Genomic DNA, 22,689 nt, shown 5'->3' with positions numbered 1-22,689 from the left:
TATTATTAAAATTTAGGCTGTAATGGTTGTATTGATGTATATCAATTTGAAATGCTCCCAAAAATGGCTCCACAGCATGTAAAAATATAATATAAGCTCTGGCGGACTTGGTTCTATGGTAGGTCTTAATGGGTTAAAGCTTTCAGCAGATTACAAACCAGCACTGTGTCTAACTTGCCTCTGTAGCTGTGTGTAAATCTGTGTTTTTTCCACGAGTGTGTTCTGTATGATTTTCAGTGTTCGTCCGAATTCGCCAGCAGGAACTCCAGTACTGATTACATGTTTGTGCAGATAACAGTCCCGTGAATGAGCGCTTAGAAAATCAGAACAAAGGGTGGTATCAGTTCAGTTCGGTTATTTCTAATAACACCAAAACACAAGAACTGTTGCCTCATGGCGCTGTTTATTGTAAGGTAAGGATCCTACAATCATACAGGGAAATCAAGCACTTGGCGAAAGTGGGAAGGAAAAACTTCCTTTTACCAGGAAGAAGCAGTTCCATTGATGAAAAACGCCAAATATGATGGTGTTCTCAGCTTAACTGAGGCTCAGACTTGGAGTACAAGTGCTTGCTCAAAGCAGGTTGTTTTTGACACTTAATAAACGGTTCCAGGAAACCAAATTATTGCTAAAATACTGCATAAGTCGCAGAGGTAGAGCAGGTTGGTGGTTTGATCCACGGCTGCTCCAATCTACATGTCGAATGTTCTTGGACAATATTACTAACCCCAAGTTGCATCCATCAGAGTATGAATGCGTGTCATTGGTGGATAGAAAGGACTTGAGCGCTGTGTTAGAGTCATTCCAGGTAAACGGTCCCAAATACAAACCTGTTGCCTCCTGGGTAAAAGTCCAGGGTTCAGTCCTCGCTCCCAGCATGACCTCCTGTCGTTGGACGTCTTTACTGCCGTGCTGCCGTAGAGGCCGAAGCCTTCGAGGTGTCAGACGGAGGTGCGTGCTGTGCAGATGCTGGGCTCAGCCTGGCTCAGCGTCCGCGTGTGTCTCGGATTCAGTCGCAGCTCCTGAGCGGCGCCTCGTCAGACCCCGTCACCGATAACAAACAGAGTATTTCCAGGAGTGCAGAATGTGTTTCCTGTGCCGCGTTACAGAAGGACGACTGTGGGGGGAAAGTCCACAGTGACCTGTGTGAAAATGGCTCGAGTGGTCTCCGTAGTGAATTTGGAGAGCGGCGTTCGTATCGAACTGCCTTTAAACCCATTTTCCAAACTCAGAACTTTTCCACTTTAAAAACGTGGTTGTTTTTTGCGATCAGGCTGACGTGTGGGAGTTGGACAGCTCGCGGCCCTCGCTGCTCATATATTTCCAATTCCTTTACTGCACCGCGTGCCTGCTGTGGACGGGGCCTCGAATTTTTAACAGCAGAAAATAGGCTCTGAGATGGATTTCCCCCCATAAACATCCGCCTGCCTGTTGGCCAGCTGAAGCCCCCCCTCCCCCCATAGCTCGTCCGTCCGTCTTCATATTTTCCACTGGAAACCTTCGACTGTGCCAGGCAGCCATTCCCATCTTGCCCTCTCTCCCTCTGCAGGTTGGGTTTCCTGCAACCCCCCCACCCCCCTGCTCTCTGAATGCAACCTTTCTCACTCGCCCCACGCTGAGCCTCTCACCTCGCTCCACTTCTCCCCTCTTTGCATTTCCTTACACTCCTCTGCTCCCCCCATCATTCCTCCTTCATCTCGCTCTGAGGTTCATTTTGCCCCAAGTCATCATATCACATCACTGTGCTCCCGCTGCACCTCCTCATCCTCGTCCTCCTCTCAAATATGAGGCTTATCTGTGGAGCTGTCACCGGGTCCGCCGTAACAATGGACTCCTTTCTCGGCGTTCGCCTCTCGCTGCGACAATGAGCTGCTTTCTTTCTGCTGCGAGACTCGACGCCTCCTCGTAATATGTCCATGTTTAGGAGATCTCTCCCTCATTTTCTCTCATTATTCTTGCCTGACCTCTCGTTTCTTTCTTTCTCTCGTTCCTGCTTCCTGTCTTTGTCACTATCTCGGTCTATCTGCCTCTCTAAGTCCCACTCTTGGACTTCTTTGAAAGAGCTCTGTGATTGCATTTTTCTCGAGGTAACAAAAGTGTGTGTGTGTGTGTGTGTCCAGTGTCTCATAAAGGCGGTGCATCTATGTGCCATATTATCAGGTCATTAGAGCGCCGGGTGTGAAGAGAGTGAGGACAGAAGGGAAGTTAATTATGTGTCACACCACCTGAGATCCTTAACGTGTTACCTGTGTCCAAATCCAGGGTGTGGCTAATGCAGGCCACACCTTCACAAGCCAGAACCGGGTGGGACGGTCTATAACAGCGCTGCTCCTGTAGCGTAGCAACTGTGATGCTAGCAGCGAGGGTCCTTTTGGTCAGAGAGGACATGAAAACCTTTGTTTACTCTCAGGCAGAGACGCTGCGCTCAACTAGAAGTGATCGTTAAAGCGTCTGCTAGTGTCCACGCCTATGTGCCAGAGGTCAGAGGGGGTATTTCAAAATAAAGCTCGTGCCCTCTGTATGTCAGACACGCTGCGAATACTCTGCGATCCGTCTCTGACTTTGTGTCCAGGCTGCGTCTCCGACTCTGAATGAGGAAGCTGAGCCTGCAGAGCGAGCGAGCCCAGCGACGCGCAGGAAAACGAGGATGATGCTGCTGATATGCGATAACGTCTCCTCGTGTTTCATGGCTGTCGCTCACACAGACTTCAAATACATTTTCTGCCTAGTTTGTTGCAGCTGATAGTCACGGTGGCTTTGTGGCTGACGCATGTGTCAGCCACAAAGTTGGGACTTGTTTCAGAGACGATGAGACAAGTCCCAACTTTGAGATTATCACGTATTTGGTTTTAATTAAGTCTTTTAAGTGGGGGGGGGCATCCACACCTCTGTCTGCATGTCAGTGATTCGGTCTTTGAATCGGCCATAAAGCACCAACGTCATCATTAAGCATTAAGTCTTTTTGGATGCTCTCTCTGCTGTAAAGTCCTCGAGCATTTAACCGAAGCTCTGAAAGGTTCTCATCCCGCTCGCTGCTTCGGTACGTCCGTCCTCCTCGCCTTCACCTTTAATAACGTCCCACAAAGTGGTTTAGCGCCCTCCATTCTCCTCCAGACCAATCCTCCCAAAGTTTCCCGGCTGGTTCAGAGGGGCTTGGGCTGTAACCTCGCCAGAGGTGCGTGCTGAACGGGAGGAAGAAGGGAAGCCAGAGGAGCCCGTGAGAGCGCACAATAACCTTTAGGGCCAAACATCAAACTCCTCTGCGCCGCAGACTTGTGCCAGGAGAAGATATGAAATATTTTTCTTGACATTTTGAGAGGATTTGATGTATTTTTCATGTTCTTTTAGGGAAGCAGGAAACTCCACGCTCTCTGCTGGGTTCATGTAGGAGTTAAAACGGCGCTGTTGTGTTCTGTTTTAACGTACGCCGAGCCAGGAACGCTGCCTCGGAGAGCAGCTTTGGGGAAGTGCAGTGGAGGGGATGCTCGTACCCGATCACAGCTGGAGTCGGGCCTGTGCCGCTGCCGTGTTAGTGTCATTCGGGTCAGGAAGATGGGATTTGGGGTTTTTTAGTAAAAGAACACATCAGGTTTGACTAGCTTCGTCTGCCGTTTGTATCCACACAGCTAACGGGAACAGCTGGCCTGCAGCTTATCATTCAGCACCACCTCTCATTGTCATCTTTTATTTTCTGCTCCGCCCTCGTCACGTTCTCCCGACATGTCTTCACCCTGTGGTGGATGCCTGGTAGCAAGCAGCGGGAGATTTTTATATTTCACCAAGATTTTTCCTGCATATAAAAATGTATATAGGAAGGGAAGTCCTGAGAACTGAGATCCACAATAAACTAAAGTGGAGATGAATTTACTCCTTTTATTTGTGAAATGTCCAAAAATAACAGGAAACTGCCAGAAAAAGCTACACACGAGTCTAATTCACATCTCAGCCAATTCCGTGAATCGCTCCATTTTTATTTGATCGCTTGTTCGGATCATGTGAAGAATGTGAAACTGTTCTGCAGCCGACCCGAACCTGTAATCACGGCTCTGATCATCACACGAGAGGAAAATGAACTTTTCCCTTTGTGTTTCCTTTCATTCATTTCTTGAATTTGATTCGTCAGCAGCTTTACTTTTCAAATTAAAATCTCTTCAGTGAATTCGGGATCAAACGCACCCCCAAAATGAAGAATAAATCATTTTAAACTTCACATTCGTGCTTCAGTCTTTCAACTTCTTTTCAAAATTGAAAACTGAAGTCCAAAGGAAGATTTTAATAGACGAACGAGTCCGATTGGGTGTTGTCCTACTGAATGATATAAGAATTAAACCAAAAATTATCATTTGATTTTATGCTTTTTTTAACCTGCAGTACCTTCACAGCCCACCAGGGGGTTACATCCCTGCAGAATAAGAAATGAGATCATAAAAATATAGTAATTACTAAAATTAGGTTTATTGAATATTATTTGTTTGAATGTCCGTATAAAGGGTGATATGTTTATTGTTTATTTATTTGTGTTTGTCTGGACCTGGGGCCCAGTTTGGTGTTACTGGGGTTCCCGTACGGTACTAACACAGCACAGCAGTGAGTTTTTCCTGATATAGGCCTCGATAAGTGAAATGATCACCCGTGTTTTTTCCTCACACTCATATTTAATTAGCACCTCTTAAGTAAGCGATCATCCTTCTGCTATTCGGACACAAATTAAGCAATTTACCTGCTAATTAGAGACGAGTTGGAGGAGATCGCTGCCCGACAGTTCGCGTGTCCTTCGTCGTCTCTTTGTGATTTAATTTGCAGGCGCTTGGTTTGAAGTTCTGTCTTTGGAGAACGCTTTGTGCCAAATTCAATCAGCCGAGGAAGCTGAAGATTTTTGTTTCTTGATTTCCAGCCGTTGACCCGTTCTCTGATGTTTTTGCCGCCTCTGCTTTCTCGCCGCGCAGCTTTGCAGAAGGCTGCTGGTTTCAAACAGCCTATGTTACGAAGCTCAAGTGTCGGTTATAATGGGCCCTGTCTGCTTTTCTGTAATCTATAATTATGTGGACAGAACTGTATCTATAATTTGTTTTCCTGCAGTAATAATTTTCGAGCTGAATCGTGACATCCAGAAATGAGCTTTTATCTGGCGGCGGGGAAAAGGAGCATCAGATTTTAATCGTGACACTTTGAAATGACGGCAGAAAAAGGAAGGCGGGACTAAAGAGGAGAGCATGGCGATGCAGAAAGAAAGGGAAGTAGAGTGAAGTTGACGGGAAACTGAGGATGAGAAAAGCAGGCGAGGCAACAACGAAAAGGCAGGAAGATATATAAATAAAATGATTGGAACAACTTATTTCCACTATGGCCCTTTGCTGTTTCCTCTGCTTCTGGAAAAAAGGACGAGATCCAAGAGTTTCCCAGAGAAGGCTTGAGGGCGCTTATCCAGCAGGGGGCGTGAAGGGGGGTATTTGGAGACTTGTTGTCCACGAGGGGGGAACTGGTAGAAGTCCAGCTGCTGGCATGCTTTTGATTTTTGTTGAGGTGGCCACATGCGCTGCACCTCTCATGGAAAATAGGCTTCTGTGTGTGTTCGACTGTTTGCATGGCTGTGTGTGTTTGTGTGTTTGTGTGTGTTTTCCCCCGGCGACGCCTGTGTGCTGGTTAGAGCATTAATGATGTGTCTAGGGAGCGTTGCCTCTACATAATTTATCAACCAGGATTTATTAGCCGCAGAATTAACTTGTAGGGGCTGGTGGAGGGTCGGGGGCAGGGAGGCGGCGCAGGATGCATTCGCTCTTGTTTTTGAATTTATGTGCACGGATGCATTGTCAGTCCCCTGCGATCCATTTCTCTCCATCAGCCTCCTGCCATGTGGGCGTCCCCAGCCGTGTAATTGGCCGAGTTATTTTAATTTTAGTCGGGCTTAAATTACAATTCTGTTGAGTGTGTCCATATGCGCTGAAGGAGGAAGGCTTAAACTGGATTTATGGTTGACGTAGGGGTTATGTTAATGCCGCCGCAGACGCTGATGACAAACTATGATTTATATTTGAGCATCGACATTTGTGATTGACTGCTAGCGGCACGAGCACCGAGGGGCCGTTTCAGATTTACACAAAGAAGCTACGTTTACATCGGGTTTGTTGCAAAATTGAAGTAGAGAGGTCCCAAAACTTTCATACCTGTCTTCTGATACTGTTAGACTACTGTCAAAGCTGACCAGAAATCATGTTTGATTAGAGCCTAAACCTGGGGTGTCCAACTCCAGGGCTCGAGGGCCGGTGTCCTGCAGGTTTTAGATCTCACCCTGGGTCAACACACTTGAATCAAATGATTAGTTCATTCCCAGGCCTCTGGAGAACTTCAAGACATGTTGAGGAGGTCATTTAGCCATTTAAATCAGCTGTGTTGGATCAAGGACACATCTAAAATGTTGCCCACCCCTGGCCTAAACCAAACCACATCATAGTCAGTCTCCAACTCCCCTACCAACCCAGTTTTTTGGATATTTTGTAGCTACATGCTAAAACCGTTAAGCTAGCTAATATATATAATTATCTGGCTCTTTTTTTCCCCTCTTCTGTCTTCCAGATTACAGAGATGGGTAAGGACTCGCTCCCAGAATGGCTGCACTGGGATGCCAGCAGCAGAATCTTGCAAGGTCTACCTTTGGAGGAGGATAAAGGTGTTCACTACATCACCGTGTCCATCTCCAACCACACTAAATCCTCGTCTTCTTCAGAGGTGTTTTCCATCGCAGTGCACCCTGAAGATTACCTGGATTCAGATTCAGCTCAGCTGACGTCTAACCAGGCGTCCACTGAAAATGACGTCCAACAGTTCATGTGTGGGAACGAGGAACCGGTCACAGTGCTGACGGTGATCCTGGATGCTGATTTGACAAAGATGAGCTCAGAGCAGAGGGTAGAGCTCCTGGATAACATGAGGAGCTTCTCTGGTGTTGGGCTTCAGTACATGAAGATGCTCCCTGTGGTCAACAACAGGCTGTTTGACATGTCTGCATTTATGGCTGGACCTGGGAATGCCAAAAAGGTGAGTGAATAGTCATTTCACTATACTAGCAGTAACCCTCAAAGCTCTTTTCTGAGCAGTTTGTGTCAATTTGAAGGGCTTCTTATAGAACAAAATTAGTTACCTTGTGCAGCTACTTATAAATAATTCTAATAGTCACCAATGGGTTGAACTGGTAAACATCTAATCAACATTTCTGATGTCTCTCCAGGTGGTGGAGAACGGCGCTCTGTTGTCCTGGAAGCTCGGCTGCTCGCTGGACCAGAGCACAGTCCCAGATATCAACAGCGTCCAGGGTCCTGCAAAGGAAGGCACAATGTCAGCCAAGCTGGGTTACCCCGTGGTGGGCTGGCACATCGCTAACAAGAAACCTCATGTCCCCAAACGAGTGAGACGACAACTAAACAACACTCCGACGCCTATTCTGGTTGTGCCTCCTCCAACAACTGCAGTGGAGCCACCAGTGCGAATTATCCCAACCCTCTCCTCTCCCTCTATCGCTGCACCGACTGAAAGCTCTGCCCCTCCCGTGAGAGGTCCCGTCCCGCTTCCGGGAAAGCCTACTTTTAGAGTACGTGACCCTATTGCTCACACTCCGACTACGGGACCTTCCCAGCCAACGAAGGTCATGGAGTCCACCAGCAGCATTGCTATCCAGCCGAGCATGACCAGGCCTACCTACGTACAACCCACCGCCACACCAGCCACAGCCTCCACACCCACATCCACCAGAAAACCTACCAGGAAACCAGGAAGGAAGCAGAAGACGACCACACCAGCATTCAGAACGCCAAAGACCCCCACAACAAAGTCTCCTATGACCACCACATCACGCACTGTTCCAGATCCATTCAATGAAAAGCCCGTGTTAAGGAACCCCATCGACCAGGTCAATGCATTGGTGGGCACTTATTTCGAAGTCAAGATCCCATCTGATACATTCTTTGACAAAGAGGATGGAACGACAGATAAGCTGCGATTAACCCTTCGACAAAACCATAATGAAATAGTTCCAGAGGACTCCTGGATTCAGTTCAACACCACCAGCCAACTCCTCTATGGACTGCCTGATGTCCAGCATGTGGGAAAACATGAATACTTCATGCAGGCAGCTGACAAAGGTGACCTCAATGCAATTGATGCTTTTGAGGTACGCGTAAACCGCTGGCCAACCAATGACAAAACCCCCGTTATATTTACGGCACGATTGGAGGGTGAGCCACGGTCTGTAACGAACAACATCCACAAGAAGATCCTCCTGGTTAAAAAGCTGGCATATGTCCTCGGGGACCGCAACAGCAGCACGGTGAGTTTAAGGAACATCACCAAAGGGTCCATTGTGGTGGAGTGGACGAACACCAGCCTGCCTCAGCATCCATGTCCAAAGGAGCAGATCTTAGTCATGAGCAGGACGCTGGCCAATTCTGACGGAAGACCCTCACAGAGCTTCAAGCACATAATGGACCCCGAATTCAAACCACTGGACGTCAAGGTGAAGGGGAGGGCAAGCTGCCGAATGTATTCCTTCATCCCACCAGGAGACATCGATATCCCAGAACCTCCAGCTGTCACTCCAGCTGTGGGATCAAGCCAGGATAGCGCGGATGACGTCTACCTCCACACGGTCATTCCTGCTGTGGTGGTGGCAGCAATATTGCTAATAGCAGGAATTATTGCAATGATCTGCTATAGAAAGAAACGAAAGGGCAAGCTTACCATCGAGGACCAGGCCACCTTCATTAAGAAAGGTGTGCCGATTATCTTTGCAGACGAACTTGATGATTCCAAGCCACCTCCGTCCTCCAGTATGCCCTTGATTCTCCAGGAAGAGAAGCCCCCACTTCCACCCCCTGAATACCCCAACATGGCCACGCCAGAAACCACTCCCCTAAATCAGGAGCTGCTGGGGGAGTACACGGCTCTGCAAGATGACGACCCCAACGCGCCTCCCTACCAACCGCCTCCTCCCTTCACCACTCCTATGGAGGGCAAGGGCTCCCGTCCGAAGAACATAACTCCCTACAGATCTCCACCTCCTTATGTGCCGCCCTAAGACTTGATTAACCCTCCCCTGATAGGGCGGAGGGTGAGGATGCCTGAGGAACTCTGACAGTTTCCTTTCTGGTGTTCGTCTGTCTGGACATTTGCAGGGAGTGATGACAAGAGGTGCTATAGTTCAAAAAGGCTTCAAGCGACTTTGGTTTGGGATGGGTCGGGGCGCAATGATTTGGGTGGGCTTTACAGTGCACAGGGAGGGACTACTGTTTTCGTGGTAGCCCACCTACTACAGTGGCCTAAGACGAGCAAATTCTCATCACGCTGGCTTTGGGTTCGACCAGCTGGTCTGAAGCAACAACTGGGAGACGTGCGCTCCCGTCCCAGCATTTTCTTTTCTCCCGAGTTTGGATACTGGATTATTTTTCACCTTTTAGCCCAAGATTCTTTTTTCTTTTTCCTCTGGACTGAAGTGTTTGCCTAACTCTTCTTCTGCCTGGCTTTTAAATAATGCGAGAAGACGGCGTCCTGTCATCAGACCGCTGCAGGCGACAGCTCGCATTTTTAATAAAGGGAGACAGATCCTTCGAATATGAGAAAAGCTATCGCGAGGATCTCAATTCAGCCCTGCAGACGACACAAGACAATAGGAGGCCGAAGTGTGTGCGTGAGTGTGTTTGAATGAGCGGGCGTGTTTATTCAGATTCAATACGGTTTGCCTTTTAACACTAGTTGTCTGTTTTTATCCTTATTCACAATGTGTAGTAAAGATGAGAATAACAAGGTAGCCTAAAAAGATTTAGAGAAGAATAATAATTTTTGTTTCGTTGGTTTTGAGTTTCACTGTATATCTGGAAGACATTATGATAGATTGTTATATTTTTTTGGAGGTCGAAGAAATGTGGAAGAAAGGGACTGCCTCACTAAAATAACCTGCAGGAGCTTTCTATTCCTGTTCTTATATATATATGAAACACCGATATCACAATTCAAACATGAACCGTCCTCCCTTCAGTACAGCCGACAGACTCAATCAGATGGAAGCAACAAGGAAATTTAGTTGACAGTTTGACGAGATTTGGAGATCAATTATTAAATGTAGCAACACAACTCTTGCCCTTTTGTACACACCTCCACGTTGTATAGTAACAGGAAGAACATCCCTGCAATTTATTTTGGACCAGGGAGAATTATTTTTTTATGTAACGAGGCAGTTCTTCTCTCCGCTCGGACGAGGAACGCCGCGTGGCAACCCCACGCGGGACTGTACAGATAATCCCATTTTCGATTTCACGGAGGAGACGACGGAGGCCGAGACGCGGATGCGATTAGTCACCGAAACGATAAGATCACGTTTTAATTTTCTTTTTACGAGAGTTTTTGATACAGCCTCAAATTGATTAATGATTAAAACGAGAAAACGATTCAAGATTAGTCTTCTGTGATTTGTAAAATCTTAGCTTAGAAGTTCAATTATTGGTTCAGTTATGTACTTTGATTTTTTTGTCATGGGTCACATGTTTTAACGTTTTATTTTACTCTGTGTGTGTTTGCATTTAAAGTGTATTTCCCACTATTCGAGAATTGAATGATCCATATTTTATGTATTCACAACTTTTATTTCTTTATGTCCTTCTGTTTGATGATGAGTTCAACTGAAAGTGACCCTTTGCAATAATAATGTATGCTGCGGTCGACCCAGCAACGGGTCGACGCAGGCTCGAGTGACTCGTACGGTCGTGATGTTGTCGGGTGTGCAGATGCCAAGGCTTTTATTTTTTGCTTTTGGAGTGTGCATTGTAATAATAAAACCAAGTGGTACCTTAAACAAAAGCAAAATCCCCCCTTTCTTCATTCTGATTTAACTCATTTCTGCCGGGAAAATATTTTCTCCCGATCCCACCCCGACTGATGTTTATGGATGAGATTTTTGGTCACTGTCACTTTTCTACTGCTCCACTTAGCCTTGAATTGATAAATCAATCCGTCTGAAGTCCACAAGAGGTTTTACCTCCCTAGACAGCTCGCTGCCTGGCAACCATCTACGGTCTTTGGACTCACTGGAACGGTTGTACCGCTGTCCTTTTTGTACTAAATTATTCTGCCATTGAATGACTAGTTGGACAATTCCGTTTGAAAGCTCTTCCCATTAAAAAGGCTACGCTGTGAAAACAGTCTCTCAGCTCACTCTGTCTTTCCACACGCTGCATACAGATAATTTGCATTGATTACTTGGAATATTGATTAGATGTAAACAATTTGCCAGCTCTGTTGTCCCTCTGCGATAATTCACGACAGAGTTTAATTTGGAGGTAGGGGAAGCGATGATCGATGTATTCCCGGGACGTCCGTAGATGCTGAAATGGATAAACAGGTCGCACTGATGACAAAGATTAACGGGGGATTGATCTGGGTTTGATTGAGGCAACCCACGAGGTGGCTCAGTGTGCGCATATATGACAAGACTCTCGACCTCTGAATTAAAATGAGCAGCGTGGTCATAAAAAGGGTGAAATTGACGGCTCTTTAGCTGCAGTATCTCTGATGACCAACGAGACGGCGAAGAGGTTTCACGACAGCCCCCGAGGATTGGGGTCAAGGTGAAGACTCCGACCTCACTGGGCGAGCAAAGAAGTGTGAAAGGCTACTGGCTTCAGTTCATGTAGACCAGCACAGTCTCAGAAACGGGTTAGACTGCATCTCTACAAGCTCAACAAGCTCAGCAAGCTGGCCTTTCCATTTGGATATTTCACACAGGTAAAAATTACACAAAGGGGAAGATCTGGACCTAAACAACCCTTAGACATTCATCTGAGCGCAACTACAAGGTTAGTGGGCTAAAGTGCCACAAAGGTGCCCCTGATTTTACCTGCTCACTGATCCCAACCTGCTGCAAAGCATCTTTAAAACTGTGCTCACACCTGTTCTCCTGCTACGCTTTGTAGTTACACCCCTCTGAAGACGTCGGCATAGGTCATACACTGCTCATTGTGTGGATGCCCTCAAAGGCCACACTATTGAGTTCCTGTTTCTCTTTATTCTTTATTATTCTGGTTGCTTCCGTACGTTTTTTGCCGCTTAACTACTCCCTCAGTTTCCATGCTATTTGCACCGTTCAAACTTATTAAACTAATTATTGCTATGACTTTTGGTGCTCATAACTTCTATACTTTTTGAGATATTGAATTTTTTATACAATATTTTTGCCCATTTCTGCCACATTATCAGTGGGATCACTAGTTTCCCTTGCCCAGTTGAGCTGTGTTTTAGCTCAGTGAGATGAGCAGCCGTTCTCAGAGTGGGAGGCCGGGGTTCAAATCCCGCTTATGGCAACAATATTTTCAGTTCACAGTTGAACTTTTTTAACTCTTTTCGGCACAGATTTTAGCTTGTTCACCCATTTTCAGCACACATTCCAGTTCTTTCAGATGTTTTCAGCAAAAACCTCTTTTCAGCAGAAATTTTCAACCATTTCACCTCTTACCAGCATAATTCTCAGCAGCTTCTGCTCATTTCAGCAGAATTGTAAGTCTCTCCATCTCTTTTCTTGAGAGAATGAGTTTGGCTCAGTGAGATGACCAGCCGCCTTCAGAACAGGAGGGCCGGGTTTGAATCCTGCTCATGGCAAAATTTATTTTCAGTACAAATTTCAGCTTCTCTATCCCTTTTCAGTAGAATTTATTGCTGTTCACCACTTTTCAGCAAAAAATTCCTGCTTCTTCACCTGTTTTCAGCAGAATTTTCAGTTTCTTCACCGCCATACATCTTTTTGCAACTTTTTCAGCTTTTTTCAGCAGACATCTTCAGCGTTAAGGCATCCACACAGCATTTTCGCAGGAAATGCAAATTTTTCTAGTTAATACTGATTCTGATTGGAGGAGAAACAAGAGTGTGACGTTTACAGTACGTTATAAAATAGAGTTCAGGTGCACGGCACTGATGTGTGGTACTGCTGTGACTCCTGCAGGCCAGAGGCCCTGAAAAAACTGAATTTAGTCCAGTGTTGTCGCTGTAACGCTAAAGAGAAAAGCAACAATATTCAGATCATTTACTTGTATATAATGAACTGTCATATCAGCAGAACTGTGCCGGTTGTGCTTTTAATTTAATCGACTTTCACAAACTCAGCGACACAAACGACTCTCCAGAAGCACCGTCAGTCATCCCGCCGGGACAACGCCAAGCACCTGTCTCATTTCCTCATGTCTTAGCACCTCCTAGCAGAGCTGTGAGGTGGCGAGGCAGCAGGTAAAAAGAGAGAGAGACATCCTCACCTTCATATGAAAGCGACGTCATTTGTGTCATAGTTTTGTTACAGCTGAGCTGCAGCTCGATTTATGATAAGAAGTGCAACGATGCTCAGGACAAGTTTTATAATTAGAGACGCTTTTAATTAAATTCACAGCGTGGCCGGATGTGACAGATGTCACACAGAAACGGTGAAGGGCAGAAAACCTGATCATTTTTATAACTGAAACGTCTGAGGCACACCCTCGCGATGCTTTTTAGCTTTACGTGTCGAGGAGCTCAGACTGACTTCAGGAGGAAACGCTCCCAGACTACGAGCTCCCTCTGCTCACAAACACAGGAAGCTAAACCTGTAAACGTGCAAGAAGGGACCATGAACCCATTCAGAAAGCATTTAAAGGCCCTTTCCTCAGCTTTGAGATCAGCATGTGCATTACTGTCACTTTCCCTAAACACATCATATGATTTTCCCTGGTTTCTGGTGCTGATTTCCATTTCTTTTACGTGCATAGTTTAGGTTTCTTTTAACGCTCTATTCTGATCTGAAGGATGTATCTTTTATATCATTTTCAGATTTCATCTACATCACAAAAAGCACACCCTGGTTTGACAAGAAACCGTTAACAGCACGGGGAAAATTTCCCAGCAGGTAAAACTGGATCGGACAGAACGGAGCAGGGGAAAGGCGTTTTTGCTTGAGTCAGCCTTCTGATACATGATTAGTTTTCTCTGGAGTTGTGACAGACTTTATGAGATGTAATTTCAGCTGACTGAATCTCTTTTTGTCAGTAATTGAACGGTCTCATAAAAGGTACAAGATTGTAGCTTTTGACAGTTTTTCAGGGCTTTGTTTGAGGGAACATTATAGCCGCAGCCACAAAGGCTTCACTATCACACTTCTTCTGCAGGGAAGGTTGATTAAAACTCTCGTTGGCCACACAGGCCGGCTGAATGCAGTCGAGTGCACTGGGTCTCTATTAAAGGTGTGTGTGGGGGGGGGAGGGGGGTGCATGGAGTCTGATAGGTGGGTGGAAACTGTGCAGCTGAGGATCAGGACTTTAAATTGGAAATAAATTGACAATCAATCCCAGGAAAAGTCATTCAGAAAACAATTCAGCTGGTTTGCTGCAGCCTGGCTATTACCCGTGCGGTCATGAGGACCGTCCACGATGACATGCTCCTTCATTACAGCCTGACCTGCTTAGCAGAAGTGTTTGAGTCCCCAAGGTCATTCGCTGATGTGCAAACCACAAACAGATACTTAACGCAGGCTGAATATACGACTGCAGAGCTGCATTGGTGTGTTAGCCGCTAAATGTGCACACTGGTACCAGTATAGTGTCATCCCGTGCAAACATGAGCAGCCTCAGTCGATGAACTCTGCTTCTTCTCCGGTGAGTCCCTCGTCCTCTGGTTTCACACCAGCTCAGACAGCGAACAGCAAACGTGGTCGCTGCTCGTCAACCAGGCCTCCACCTGCTGCAGGTTCTGGTTGGAGTGGGCCTCCATCCTCCAGAACAGATGATGTTGAGGACCGCCACTTCACTGACGGTCAACCAGCTGTCATGGAAACAAACCAGGAAGATGGATCAGCAGGGATTTTCAAAATAAGAGCAAGAAAATATTCATAAATTAGGATGGTCTTTCTCTCAGGTGCATGACAAGTAAATAAATACCAAATTAGTTCTGAATAAATAATAGTGGTGGTGAGTTGTTTGTTGTCTGCTTCAGTATGTCACAGTACATGTTGGCATTCATGGTTCCCTAAGTTAATTGTAGCTCCCCAGTGACAGCAGCACTCATGCAGCCCCAAACAATGACATCCCCCCCACCATGCCTGACTGTAGGCAAGACACACTTGTCTTTGTACTCCTCACCTGGTTGCCACCACACACCCCTGACACCATCTGAACCAAATAAGTTTATGTTGGCCTCATCAGACCACACGTAATCCATGTCCTTAGTCTGCTTGTCTTCAGCAAACTGCTTTCTTGTGTATTATCTTTAGAAGAAGCTTCCTTCTGGGACGACAGCCATATGATGCAGTGTGGGGCGTATGGTGTGAGCACTGACAGGCTAACACCTAACCCCCACCCCCCCCCCGCCTTCAACCTCTGCAGGAATGCTGGCAGCACTCATACATCTGCTTTCAAAAGACAACCTCTGGATATGACACTGAGCATATGCACTGAACTTTTTGGGTCGCTCATGGCGAGGTTTGTTCTGATACACTTTAGATTCTGTCCTGTTAAACTGCTGGATGGTGTTGGCCACTGTGCTGCAGCTCACTTTCAGGGTGTTGCATCATTCTTCTCAGAGAGTTCTTGACCATGATGTGCCAGGTTACAGAGGACTTGGCTCAGCTGTTTGTATTCAATAACCAGGATAGGGATCTATGTCCCTATCCTGAGCGAGCTGTGGGTAGTGACCGAAAGAATGAGATCATGGATACTAGAGGCAGAAAGGAGCTTCCTCCGAAGGGTGGTTGGCCTCTCCCTTGGAGTTTGGCCATCTGGGAGGGGCTCAGAGTAGAGCAGCTGCTCCTCCACATGAAAAGGAACCAGTTGAGGTGGTTTGATGTCTCCTGGGTGAGGTGTTTCGGGCATGTCCCACCAGGAGGAGGCCCCGGGGCAGAACAAGGAGACGCTGGAGAGGTTATATCTCTCGACTGACCTGGGACCTTGGTGTTCCCCCAGATAGTTGAGGAGGTGGCTGGGGAGAGGGAGGTCTGGGCTTCTCCTTAGGCTGCTTCCCCTGTCACCCAGCCCTGGATAAGTGGAAGAAGATGGATGGATGTTTGTATTCTGGTTATATTGCAATCAACCAAGGTTTTCAGGTGCATTTGTCATTTTGCAGTAACACTATCGTCCTGCTTGCCTCACTGTCTGTTTCAGAGCTGGACTCTTAATGTTAGGAAGCAAAGCATTTGCGATTTTTGCTGGTTTATCACAAACAGCCAGCTTGACCCTGTTCAGTCTCAGAGTCATGGGAGACCGACTTCAGACTGATAGAACCAAAGTCAATTTGATGACAGCAGTGGATAAGGAAGTGAGGCACTGCAGTCTCAGAGTTCATCCATCTTTCATGCACAGCGAGTGGCATGGTGGCTAGAACTGGTCCTCTGGAGCTGCTTAACCAGCTGCGTTTCATTAAGCAGAGCTCACGTGGAAGAACTGGACATCACTTACTGAAGCAGAGTGTTTGAGTAGTGACCTGCTGATCAGATTCAGATGAAACGACATAGCAGAGAGGAGCGCCAGCATTAACAGGAAGTAAAGCAGAGTTGGTGGTGGTGGAGATGAAGTAGGTGGAGAGTTGGGTGAAGATAGTCATGATGAGAGAAGACAAGAATGCAGACAGACACGTGTCTCTCGCCTGAATGTATTCATGACCTTCGTCAGAAGATTCTGGTTCGGCGAGGCCACTTTCACTGCGTTTTAATGACACGGCTCGCACACCCTCGTGTTTGTTTGGAAGCTGTGCAGCTGTGTGGTGATCATGCAACAGACAGTGCAGGAGACGGATTACATTTAGAGACAGTTTTCCTCATTACTGAGCTGTACCTGTGGCTGTTTGTGTGCCCAGCGATCCAGATCTGTCCATCTCCGTGTGATGTGTGGACAGACGCTCTCGGAGGCGCCGCGCTCGCCTCGTTCCCAGCTATTCTAATGGAACACATTCTGCTTTAAACTCCTTTCCATTCACGCGTCTTGTCACGCTGAGTGTTCTTGGCCTTGCATCATCCAACAGAAGGGTGTGAATAGAACCCCCCGCCCTCCTTTCTATGCTGCGGCCCCCACCACCCCTCCATTGCTTTGGTAAATCACATAATGAGCTCCTGTCTGCCGTTCTCTTCTTTTTTTTTGCTCTGAAATGCTGCACTACTGACAAGTTCCTCCCCGTCCTCTTCAAACCCATCATTCTGTGTGTGTGTGTGTGTGTGTGTGTGTGTGGATGACCCATTTTGAGAATTACACATAACTATAGAAGACGTGATATGTTTTGGTTGACAAGGAAAATGTGTCTTTTCTTTGCACCACTTTTCCACAACACATCAGGAGCATACTCTCAGTTGCCGGTTTGTTTGGCGCTTCTCGCTAAAATGAATGCCGACGTTTAGAGAGCCGCTGGCTCCGTGTGGACGCTTCTCTGGAGGCTGCAGTTTGTGCTGCTGCTAAAATATTTTACATCATAAGTGACTGTGCCCTTCTAACTTACAGCCTGAACCATGTTTGCACATTTCTTCTTTGCTCTTTGGCCATATTCAAATTAAAATAAAGTTATTATAATAACATAGCTGTTTAGTTTAGCAGACTTGTGTTTTTTACCCCTTTAACCCTTTAAGACCTACCATAGAACCAAGTCCGCCAGAGCTTATATTATATGTTTACATGCTGTGGAGCCATTTTTGGGAGCATTTCAAGTTGCTATACATCAATACAACCATTACAGCCTAAATCTTAATAATATGCATGCATTAAGTGCATAGTAATTACATAAATTGCAAAAAAGTGCAATAAACTACAAAAAAATTGAAAATCGTTTTTGTTTTTTAACATATATTTCTAGTTAGAGAAATTTAAGAGGCTTATCCCTCAAAACTGTAAATACAAAAAAGTTGCACAAAATAGTTTCCCACCACAGGAAATTTATTTTGAGTGTCTTCATAGTTTTATTTTTGAAATACACCAATTTTTATACACTGCAGGAAAAACGAAAATAAATATTATAAAGCAAATTTGCAAAAAAGCAGCATATGCATCAAAATAAACTATTTCCAGCAGTGCAATATGAGTCCTAAGCATCCCAGAAACCACACAGAAAGTCATAAAGTCAAACATAACTTTTAAAAACATCAGTATAGGCTCATGAGGCCTTGATGGTAAAAAAAAAACTACATTTCCGCGAAAATGACGTCACTTCCGGTTTCGGGCAGGACATGGCGGACATGCGATAGTTCGTGATGATGGACTGGGAAGTGTTACGAACAGCTGATCGGATCGGCAAAGCGTGTTTCTGGAATATTATGTTTTTGTTGCTGCAAGTGCTTTTTATGCAGTTTTTGCAAAGTTATATGTGGAAGGAAACTGTGACCGAGGACAAGCTGATGGCATAAGATGTAAGTACAACTCCTCTGGTTTCATATGCAAAAAAAATGATTGCGCTAGCTCACGTGGTTGCAGAGCTACCGGGATTTAAAAATAGTTACGCAAAACGGAGCGTGCTGCTCTGACCGGTTTTAAAGGGTTAAACACATTTATAACGTTTTGTTTGTTGAAGCACTTCAGTCTGATCTATGAAGGATGAACCAGTCCTCAGTCTACACATTACAGACAACTTAGAAAATAACTCATTTTAAATCTGATCTTTAGAGACTTTGTTACGAGCGGACAGCTGCTCCTCCTCCACATCAAAAGGAGGCACGTCAACCTTTGACACCTCCTGAGTGATGTGTTTCAAGCGTCTCCAATCAGGCACAACAGTAGTTGCCTCAACGTGCTTCATAGTGTAAGGTTAAAATCCTACAACAATACAGAGGAAACATTTCCTTTGATGGGGCTGTCTGAATCTGTTTGCCTTGGGAGGGGGAAAAACAAACGACACACAAACCCCTCCACGATAAGGTGGTGACTTACAGAAGGCAAGTGTAATGATTATATTTTATTATATTTTAGGTGACGGCAGTGATTGTCCTTGAGATGTCAGCTGTATCATTAGTTTGTTCAGCCAGACCTTCATCCTCCACCTCCTCACCATGACCTCTTCAGTTGCGTTGGCTGTGTTTCCCACCATATCGCTGCTGAAAAGTTTAGATTTAGAATTTGTCTGAATGTAAGCTGCTCATCCCGCTGCTTTCCTTCACAGCGTAGACATTTCTATCGGCAGCCCAGCTGTTTCAGAGTGTGGCTCGACCTCATTTAGCATTAAAACAAAATTGATCTCATCTCTTGTTTTTACCGCTGCTGGGTAGTGGTCGACTTTCCAACTAGGGTTGCCAAAATAGATAAGGGACACCTCGTGGACAGGGCTGGGCGACCCGATTGTCTTTACCCTTGCCAGTGTGGTGAATTTTTTAGGTCTTTTTTTTGTGTGTGAAATTATTTTTTAACCATTTGACTTGAAGTTGATTTAAGTAGATGCATATTATTTGTGATATGAACACATGGGAAACAAATAATCATTTAGCCATTTATTTTTAGCGCAAAATGACAACATTAACACAATAAAACACGTTTCTAATCTACGTAACTTTTGAGAATATAAGTAAATCTTTCTTTAAAAGAACTCTGTCCTTTTTTTGGGAAAAGGAATTAAATATAGAGATCAGTGACGAGGTATGGGACAAAGTCTGGGAGAAATCTCTGAGCGTCTGTAATAAAGTTAAGGCAATCCAAATTAAAATCCTACACAGAGCTCACATATCATCTTCTCAACGCAGTAAATACAATTCAGACCTTTCTCCGCTGTGCCCTAAATGTAAAATAGAGGTGGGCAACCTCACGCACTGTCTATGGTCCTGCCGGAAAATACAACAATTCTGGTTCCTCATAAAGTGTGAACTGGATAAGATCTTCACCACTGACACTGAATGCAATCCACTGTGTATGCTACTTGGAGTGGCAAACGACAAAATTAGGGGGAAGTTTGGAAAGCAGCTCTATGCACTGTTAACATTCTGTGTCCTCTTGAACTGGATCTGGATCGTCTAAGACTCAGTGGCACCGGACGGTATTGGAATATGTGTCACTAGATTTCGTAACATGCAAGCATAGTCGGGACAAAAAGTTTCATAAAATATGGGACCCATTTATGGCGTATGTCGGTTTGGATATTTCTGCTATTTTCTCACGGGCCTTGGTATAATGCAAGCAGATCACTGCTATTCTACATATATGTATTGTTAATCGTATCTCATAATCAAAATGTCTGGATTTTCCACTTATTTCTTTGTATTCATGAGCCGGGTTGCCTGTCTCTTTGTTTTGTTTTATCGGTTTTGTTTTGTTCTGCTATGTTGTTGTTGTTGTTTTGTTTGTTTTTGTTGTTGTTTTTTGTTGTTGTTTTGGTTGTTTGTTGTTGTTTTGGTTGTTTTTTTTTTTGTTTGTTTGGTTGTTTGTTTTTTGTTGTTTTGGTTGTTTGTTTTTTGTTGTTGTTTTTGTTTGTTTGTTTGTTTAATCTTGGTGTCAGTGTAAAGTTTAAAACTCAATAAACACACAGTTATACCAAAAGAACTCTGTCCTCCTTAACTTAAAATTATATAAATTAATAGAAAACAAAAGAAATAAAAACAACAGTGCACATTTAGTGCAATTAGAAAAGTGCAAACAGAAAGTCTGTGGAACACCTGTAAACACCATATTTGTGCCTCAAAGGCCTCGACTGTAGCAGAAAGTTGAAGTAAAAAAAGAACAAACTCAGGAACTCAAAAGCTCAAAGCCATATTGTAGCCATGTATTTTTTTTAGCTCTTGCTGCAGTTAGAAGTTGTTTGTCGTTCAGTACTGCAGAGTAAAACTCTGAGCAAGAAATATCATAAGCTAGACTGACAATGAGCTCACTTCTAATTAATTCAGTAGAACATTTGTTCCGCACATCCACTTATTCTTCATAGGAGAGAAATCCTCTCCTCAAACCCAGTGGAAGTTGGGATGCTGAGTACAAAGGATCCAACAGCCTGGATATTGGGGAGGTCAGCTGCTGTTCCCTTGGACTCCTGATGTTCTTTGCTGAAGTGCTCCAGAAGGCAGCGACACACTCTTCATAAAGCTCATCCATAGAGATGTTTAACCTGCCAATAGAGATGAGAAGTTGACCTGAGTCCTAAGTGGCACATGGTAAATAAATGGAAAAAAAATTATTATATATGTTTATAACGTTGTACAGCATTTAAACAATACAAGTATAGTTTATTTATTATGTATTTATCCATCCTTATACTAAGTATATGAACTGTTTGAATTTGTAAAATAGTGTATAAAAATTGCTTGTTTGTGTATACACACTCCAAACAAAGTTAATGATTATGGTTTTATTTATATATGTTATCTATCAATTGTAGTTATTTGTTTCTAGCCATCAATAATATTAAAACATCATCATTTCACTGGCAAATGTTTTCTTCTTACCTGCCAACCAGTTGAAGTCACTCAATGATCTTCTCCATGTCATCAAAGGAAATCTTCCCGGGTGCCAAGAGACGGGCTGCAGGTGGAAAAACCAGTTTTCTTCTGAAAAGTCAAACCACTTCCGGACATAACTGATGGCAGTGTGTAGGAAGGCTGTAAACTCCTGCCTGGCACCATCAGCATCAGATGGCGAGAGAGCCTTGTTAGGTACCATCATCATCAGAACCCATCATCGCTTCTCTGAATAAGTCTTTTCAGGAAACGCTCCATAATGGAATAGAGGTCAACAGACGTGGTTAGTTTCTTCTCCAGTTTTTTCACCACTTCTTCAAACAGATACATGACATTATTCATTTCCACAGAGAGCTTGTCCAGGGCTTTTTTCACAGTGTTATGAACAATATGTGCATGGCAGTTGCCACGAAGGATCTCACTGTTGGTCTCTCTCAATTTTGTGAAGACTGAGTTGTGGATGCCATAATTTACATTTGCATTGTCAGCACTGAATGCAGAAACCTGATCTAAGGATAGCCCCACGTTTCAGGAGAGCTTTGTATTATTTTTACTATTCCCTCTACAGACTCATCTGGATTTTCAACAAAATCCAATATCTTGTTGACAACTCCAGCCTCTGGTGTGAAAAACTGCAAGGCCAAGGGAAACTTCTTCCGATTTCCCTTATCTGAAGAATCAGTGTGAAGAGAGAATGGGAGTGGAGTTGCACCACTTTTCAATTTTTTGATCACCTCTTCTATTGCCTTTGCAGACAGGACATCTGTGACAAATGCTTCAGCTTTCGTCCTCCCACAGGACATCTTCTTGGCAAAACTGGAGTCATTCAGCGTTTGTACAGTCAGTTTGAGTGCACAGTCAGCTGAGTTATAACTTAAACCGTGGTAGATAAGGGCCACCTCTGCAGCAGCCACCTGTAAAATAGAAATATATATATTTTACAGTATATCTGTATAGTTTGTGTAGTTTATCAACTGCCTTTAAGTAGAAATTACACATGCAACTTGTAAGAAATGGGTATGGTCATATATATGTATGTTTTCAATATAATTTCAATATATTCATTGCACACGCCCATATTAACCCTGGAGAACCCATGGGGTAGAATTTGACACCATGGGTTCTCCAGGGGTAAACATTGTTTTTTTTAAACCCTCTGGTTAAGGTTAACCCTGGAGAACCCATGGGGTCAGATCCGACTCCATTGGTTTACTAGGGAACCCATGGGGTCCAATTTGACCCCATGGGTTCTCCAGGGTTACATATCATATCTGCTCCTGCCGTGGTGGACAACC

General features: G+C 44.8%; 1 protein-coding gene across 4 annotated transcripts in view; it reads left to right on the top strand.

The window, feature by feature from the left end:
- dag1 (dystroglycan 1) overlaps positions 1 to 11,181 on the top strand; it is a 57,366-nt gene extending 46,185 nt beyond the window's left edge. For all 4 annotated transcript variants that reach the window (XM_087841139.1, XM_087841140.1, XM_087841141.1 and 1 more), the window contains exons 3-4: positions 6,574 to 7,035; positions 7,226 to 11,181. In XM_087841139.1, the coding sequence (XP_087697265.1) occupies positions 6,574 to 7,035; positions 7,226 to 9,067 (2,304 nt within the window). In that variant the 3' untranslated portion in view covers positions 9,068 to 11,181. The remainder of the gene's footprint in view (positions 1 to 6,573; positions 7,036 to 7,225) is intronic.
- The last annotated feature ends 11,508 nt before the right edge of the window (positions 11,182 to 22,689 follow it).

This window comes from Neolamprologus brichardi, chromosome 5 (assembly GCF_056152115.1).
Source record: "Neolamprologus brichardi isolate AB-2024 chromosome 5, ASM5615211v1, whole genome shotgun sequence".
Lineage (NCBI taxonomy): Eukaryota > Metazoa > Chordata > Actinopteri > Cichliformes > Cichlidae > Neolamprologus > Neolamprologus brichardi.
This window is presented reverse-complemented; position numbering and strand designations above follow the sequence as displayed.